Source organism: Platalea leucorodia (genome assembly GCF_965183815.1).
Source record: "Platalea leucorodia genome assembly, chromosome: 15".
In the NCBI taxonomy this organism is placed as follows: domain Eukaryota; kingdom Metazoa; phylum Chordata; class Aves; order Pelecaniformes; family Threskiornithidae; genus Platalea; species Platalea leucorodia.
The window spans coordinates 11,119,680-11,126,858 of record NC_138837.1 but is presented as its reverse complement, the minus strand read 5'-3'; the positions used below and the strand labels follow the sequence as shown (position 1 = coordinate 11,126,858).

The following is a 7,179-nucleotide window of genomic DNA, read 5'->3' as shown; positions in this document are numbered from 1 at the left end:
GAAAGTGAAGAATCGATAGGGGAGAGATTTACTTTGCATTGGACTTGTTTAAGAGCAGTTAAGAGGGTATGTCCACACAGTAGTCATGGCAGCTGAGCTCCTAAAAGCTGAATTACATTAATAGCTTTAGAGATGGTATAGGTAGTCAGGCGATCATTAGTTCTTCACTAAGCCTCTGATCAGGTGATGGGTCAGAGTAGGGCTGAGGTCAAGACCCTCTTGAAGGCATGGAAGATTGCCCAACCCATCACGAGGCAATGACAATATAGCAAGTCTGCAGCACAGAGGAGTCCTGTCTTCGGAGGACTCTCATCTTCTCTCTTTGCTTTGTCTTTCAGAAATGTAGATGGCAGCTGCTGTCTTTGAAGGACTCGCGCCCATCTGACCCTGCACAGCGCCTGCGATTGCTACCATGATCTTCTGCATGCTGCTGTTGGCCTCACTGCCTGAGCCATCTGGCACCGAAGTCAACCCTGGTAGGGAGCTGCCAGGCTGGGAGAGGACTCTAATCTCCCACCTTTCATACGTTCATTCCCAGCCTGTCTTTGCCCTCTCATGGTGAATGCATATAAACATAACGAATGCACGGAAACGTAATCACTAACATAGACCCTGAATGTCCTCGTCTGGACTGAGTTGGCCAGTCTTACTTGACAGCTGTACTGGAGTGAAGCACCTCTCCTGACAGTCGCAGGAGGGCTCAGGCCCATGGATATACTCCTTTCTCTGCCCACCCAGGGCAGAGGGTCTGTGCTCTCAGCAGGCCTGTTTTGAGCTCTGATTATCTCTTCGTCAATTTGACCATGTGGCCTGCAGAACAAACCTGGCTCTAGCCTGGCTCAGAGATACTGTTCTCACTGTGGAAAGTAAATTACCAGTTAGCAAAAAGCATAAGCTACAGCTCTCCAGCCAGCAAAAGAGGTTCTGGAGAGAGCAGTGTGGAAGGAAAGGTAGAAAACCCTACCTGGCACAAAGCTAGGGTGGAGGCAGGGATACGAGCCTATGAGTCCCTGTGGAGGGCATGACCTCTTATCCTACAGCATTTGGCAAGTTATAATCATGATGGAGATGAGTAAGATAATGGTCTGCAATACGTCGCAAAAGTCCCTATAATGAGGTGATTTGAGCTGTAGACAGTCTGTGAAATAAATGAGTCTAATCCTTTTTCAGCTTGGCCGAAGGTGTGGTGAGGCAGCAGTGCTACCCTGAGGGCCTTCGTTTGCTCTGCTGGCTCTGGCTCTGTTTGTTGGAGCCCTTTGACTGTGTCTGGCTCTGGCCCTGCTCTGGCCTGTAGACCTCTGCAGAGGTTTAAGGTTGTGCTGCAACCAGCCAGAAGTGAAGCGAAGCCTGTGGGGGAGCTCAGCAGGCACTCCTCTGCTCCCCGTTACAGTGCCCGCCACTGTACGCCCCCCGACGTGTCCAGCTTTGAACTGCCGTCTGGTTCTGTTGGTTAAAACTAGTGGAAGAAGAGGGAAGATGGCAGCTAGAGGGTCAGTCACACGCAGATCTCTTTTGGTGGTGGTAAGTGCAGAAGTTAGCACACCCCAAGGTGCAGGAATAGCTTCCCCCGCCACAGGATCCCGGGAGGTGGGGTGGGCTCTGAGCACAGGGCTGTGGTCCCACCCTCCTGCAGTCATCTTTTCCAGCAAGAAATAATCATGTAGCTTTGCTCGCACTTCTCGATTCTGCCTTTGAGTTCTTCAAGCAGCTTTGCGTTCTCAGCTCCCACAGCTGCTCAGCTGCCTCTCTGTCCCAAGGGGCCGTGCCCTGTGGTTCCCACCCAGACTCTAGCGCACCCGTAGGTGCTGGTGCTCCTCAGCTGTGATGCCCACAGGCTCCACTGATTATCTTGACTTCCCGATCTGCTCCAGGAGTGGTCTGGAGCGCCTCCTGCATTGCCTTCTAAACCAAAGGGGCTGCTTTGTGGATGATTTCAGACCTGTGTAGGAAGGATCCTGTGCAGTCCCTTGGCCCAGCATCAGTTGTTTGGCCTCATTAACAGAGGTGAGCTGTGATGTTTTTCTGAGCCTCCATGTATCCTGCCTGCATGGCAGGTGAGTGTGTCCCTGGGTGCGTAGTAAAGAGTCAGGGATGTCTGAGCAGGAGTCCTGGTGGCACCTAAACAGAACCCAGGGATGGTTTTGCTCAAGAGGATGTGCATTTTGGTGAGAGCCTCATGCTGCTTGTTTTGGTGAGAGGCACAGCCACCCACAGAGCGCATCTCTCAATGCCAGGGCTACTCTGACTTCCATCTGCCAGCCCTGGGTTTGTGAACGAATGAGTTTTGTTCAGGATTGCAGTAAGTCCCGGTCCCCCAGTCCTTCACAACTAGCTAGCGCTCGGTCTGGCATTGCTGTAGAGTGTGCACTTGACCTTTAAATAAATAAGGTGTGACCAGACAGGACTCCCACTGCAGAAACACAAAAACGCTTTCTGTTTTCAGATGACGACTCAACCCTTCTGGAAAATCTTCAGATATTTACCCATAGTTCAGCAACATACTAGCTTTCCAGCGGTAGATCAGATTGTACTGGTCTGTGGTGGAACAGGCAAGAGTGAAGACAGGCGAGGCTAGTTTGGTTTACTAAACTTACTTTTCGGTATCAGAGCAGGGTTAGAGCCCTCGGTTGGCTTTCAGCACCCACAACCATCACGCCTGATCCCCGGCAGACACCAGCTGCCTCCTGGTGAGTTCTTCTGTAAACAGGCCTCTTAAGAAACCTCGGACACGTGAGTGAATGCTCTGGGTGAGACCAGAGGCCCATCCGGCTGGGTGTCCTGCCTCCAGCAGGGCCCCATCCCTGCTGGTTCTGGAAGAGCTGGGCAAGCACACAGCAGTGCTTTACCCCAGGTATGCTCTCGGCTCACTGCAGTCTGCTGCTGCGGAGCTTTCTGAGCTTGTGTATTTGCCTGTGGTAGCTGTGAGTTTGTCCAGCTGATTTTTGAACGCATGGGAACCTTTGGCATTCGGAGTGTTTAATAGATTACGGATGCATATGTTGTTTTTGAACTCAGCCACCTGATCTTTTGATGCCTCCTGGTTCTGGTATTTTGAGAGACAATGAGTAATTGTTCAAGATATAAATGATCTTTGTCATGCTTTACTGCAGCAATCTCTTTTGTAATGATGGGGCTGCTGATCTTTCCTTTTGCATCACCTGTGTTGCCTTCTCTGCCTTTTGATGGGAGAAGGATGGAGGAAGAACTCTATTCCATATCTGACTGGCATCTGACCATGAATACAGACAGTGGCGTAATGGTGTTTTCTGGTTTGTTTTGTATGCGTTCCCGTAATTTGCTCTTTTCTATATTAAATAGTCTGGTATCATCAGCAAACATTGTCACCTCGCCACCCATCTCCTTTACAAGATTATTTAGGAATATATAGAACATTACCCATTCATTGATGCTGTGTCTGACAACAGCTGAAGCCAAACCCTATTGAAACAACCTCTGTTTGCAAACATTTCTGCACTGAAATCTGTCAGGTCGTTATTCGGCCTGCGGTTGTTTATTCTGTATGGTGGTAACAGCAAGGTGGGTTTTGTGCCTCTGTCTCTTCTTGTAGCTTCTGAACCTGGTTTACAGCTTTACCCAGGTTTGGTACAAGGGTGGCAGTCCTGAGGTACAGAAAGAGGGGGACGCCCGAGGCAGTGCCCGTGCTGAGGGAAGGGCAGGCAGAACCGCTGACGGGGCAGCAGGCAGCGCAGCGGGGGGTGCCAGCCGCCGTGCATGCCGCTCTGGAGCGACGGAGCGTGTGCTGGCCCTCGCCTGCGTCGCTGCGGACGGGGGGAGCTGGGGCTGTTGTGATGGGGCTGCTCAGAGGACAAAGACCAAAGAGCTCTAGGAACGTCCGTTTCCTTTTTTTCTGGGACTTGCCATTGAGGTGCTGGAGCGTGGCCAGAGACGGGCAGCGAGGCTGGGGCAGGGGCTGGAGCACAAGGCTGGGGAGGAGCGGCTGGGGGAGCTGGGGGGGCTCAGCCTGGAGAAGAGGAGGCTGAGGGGAGCCCTCATCGCTCTCTGCAACGGCCTGAAAGGAGGCTGGAGCCGGGGGGGTCGGTCTCTGCTCCCCAGGAACAAGCGATGGGACGAGAGGGAACGGCCTCAAGCTGCGCCAGGGCAGGTTTGGGTTGGGTATTAGGAACAATTTCTTCCCCCCAAGGGCTGTCAGGGCCTGGCCCAGGCTGCCCAGGGCAGGGGCTGAGTCCCCATCCCTGGGGGGATTTAAAAGCCGGGGAGATGTGGTGCTGAGGGACATGGTTTAGTGGTGGCCTTGGCAGTGCTGGGTTAACGGTTGGACTCGATGATCTTAAGGGTCTTTTCCAACCTTAACGATTCCGTGATTCTATGACTGTTTTTGTCCTTTAGTTGGGTCATGATTTAATCCCATGTAACTTTAATCTGCTGTTGATGTCAGTCTGACAAAAATATCTTGCTTGCCTGTTTTGAATACTGAGCCTTAATGAATACATTAAGACTCTGAGTTTTCTGAAACATCTCTAATATTCCAAGACATGTTTAAAAACTTGTGTCAGGGGAGAGAGCTTTGCCAGCTTGAATTTGTAAGCTACATCTGCACTGTCTTGGGTGTATCGAGCTGTATTGAGCTTGTAGAGCTCCATGGCTTGAGCCAGTTGTGTCTGTACTCCCTGGAGGCACCAAGTTTGAGAGTCTTCTCATGCCTGGAGAGAAGTGCTTGCTCCGCTTGAGGCTAGAGGCAGGGAACAGACCGGGATGGGGCAGCGCGGATGGTCAGGGGCTTGGGCTCAGACGTAAGCTCTAACCTGCAGTGACACGACGGAGCAGATGTTTCCATAAGCTAGTCTAGTCATCTGTAATAGAAGCTGTTTAACTTCTCGTTACTGGACTGGTGAAAATAATAATTGTTCTTATTTGAATGTAAATCAAGCATCCAGTTTATTCCAGAATTAGAAGAAAAATCTTTAACAAATTCTTCCTTTTTATGTCACATCATTATTGATAAATAATTTTTCATTGCAAAATAGGTCCCTGCAGCCACTAACGCTAGTATGGTTTTGGCTTTCATGTTCTTAAAATGTTTCTTTGTAAAGTTTTTTGCCTTGCCAGGACTCTGCTGAATAATACTAACTCTGAGTGTATTTCATTACATAGTTTATGGTAATTATTTCATCCTCTTTATTTGCATTCTCTATTTTATCATTACCATGTTTATTCCCTAGGCATTGATAGCCTTTTAATTAAACTTGTCTGGTGATTTAGAAGGAATCGGTACTGATTTTTTGCTTGTTTTTTCCCATTTTCAGCTATATGCCGTTACCCTTTGGGTATGCACGAAGGGACAATACGGGATGAAGACATCACTGCTTCCAGCCAGTGGTATGATTCCACAGGACCCCAGTATGCACGGTAGGTTAATCTCTGGCAAAAAAAAAATGTAATCCTTTTTTTCTCCTAGATATCTAGTATGTGACTGAGGAAGAAGTTCCCTCACCCTTAAAGCAACCTTAAGTTTTCTTAGCTTGTTCCCTGCTTCCATATTAAATCTAATTAGTGCATTGTGAAAGACCAAGAGGCAGTGGTCATGGTCACAAGCTGTAACACAGCGAATTCTGAATCAATATTAAGAAAAAAAAAAAATCCTCCCCCATGAGAATGAAGTGTAGAGGTCTCAGACAGGTACCCAGAGACATAGTGATGTCTCAGTGTTTGGAGATTTTCAGGACGTGGCTGTACGAGTCCTTGAACAACACGCTGTAACCTTGGAGTTAGCCCTGCTGTGAGCAGGAGTTTGGACGAGAGACTTCCAGAGATTGCTTCTGACCTTGGTCTTCCTATAGTTGTGTGAATAAATCTCTAATGGGCTTATGACTTACAGGTCAGCTAGGGACAGTGCTCCCGGGATTCTTGTAGAGTGCTTTAAACTAAATCATAGGAAATCATTTACAAGGATGAACTTTTCAACAGCATCATATTGAGGAAATGGGCTGTGTCCACTTTGACTCAAAAACCTGGAAACTACAAAGTTAAGGAACTGTTAAAAAGCAGCTAAAGGATTTTTTTTCGATGTCAAGCAGTACTACAGTCTTTCTCATAAGCTTGACTTTTCATTTCTTTTGTCATTTCATTTCTCTTGAAGCTATTAACTGATGATTTGCAAAATACTTACAAATGTAAGTTTTCTTAGAATTTTTTCTACATTTCTACAGTTTTGGTGCAAGTCAGATATGAATCTCAGGTTAACTATCATACTTATATTTTTATGATGAATTTGGGGAGTCCAAAATCATAAAATTCTCCTAGTGCTTGATTATTTATTTTTCTTAGTCTGTGGTAGAGCAAAGATGCTAAGGGTCGTGTGTTTTTAATGGAATTTGAACAAGCCTGTGGGTCTGAAAGCTGGGAGACTTATTTTGTTCTCTGAGGTATGGCTTATCTCCAGTTCTGCACATACTTCAGGCATCACTTACCATCTGTTACCGTCATCTCTTTGCCAGGGCAGCTGGATGTCCACAGGGTGAAGACATGAAGGCACCCTCTAGCTGACCTCATTTTGTTAGAGGTCATAGTTGTCCCATGCAGATGTCCGTCCCTGTCATTTCACAGTCACCCTTCCTGCCTTTCTTATAACTTCTTTTACTTGCCACTTCACTGTAAGAAAGTCTTGCACAAACAGCTGACCAACTTGAGACAAAAATTTTCTCTAGCCTGTGCCTTGACCTTCAGCGTCTCCTTCTGGGTTCTGCCTTCCTTGAGGCACGGGGGTTGGCACTCGCCGATCCCATCAATTAGAGATGGGATAGCTGTCCGAAAGACAAGGGCACTTCAGGGGCTTGCTGTTTGCTAAGAAATCCCTGTTGCTAAAAAGCCCATGTGGTCTCTTTGCGTCTGGATGCATTTTTCACATTTAAAACTCTCACCACCTTGTGGCTTGCACAGCTGAGCCTACAGAAGCCTAGGTAAGGCTGCGTTCCCTTCAGTGGCTCCACCTGCTGATTGCTACAGCACTCTGCTTGGCCCGAGATCTCCGAGGATAAAAGCTTTAATCTTTGCAGCTGGTTCCACAACGCTCAACTTTGAAGCAGAGATCTTCACATCATACACCTAGCAGTGTCCTGCACAAGCAACTCTGCTGAATGAAGGAAAGGTGAACGATGTGTTGAGATGACCCAGAATAATTTGTAGATGGGCTGAGCTTTT

The 7,179-nt window shown here is 48.0% G+C and overlaps 1 protein-coding gene across 1 annotated transcript in view; it reads left to right on the top strand.

Moving 5' to 3' along the window:
• Nucleotides 1–412: 412 nt before the first annotated feature.
• Nucleotides 413–7,179, top strand: part of LOC309597710 (discoidin domain-containing receptor 2-like) — a gene marked incomplete at its 5' end in the record, with an annotated part of 33,376 nt that continues 26,609 nt past the window's right edge. Inside the window, 2 exons of the mRNA XM_082327361.1 lie at nucleotides 413–476; nucleotides 5,286–5,388. Of these exons, the coding sequence (XP_082183487.1) occupies nucleotides 413–476; nucleotides 5,286–5,388 (167 nt within the window). The remainder of the gene's footprint in view (nucleotides 477–5,285; nucleotides 5,389–7,179) is intronic.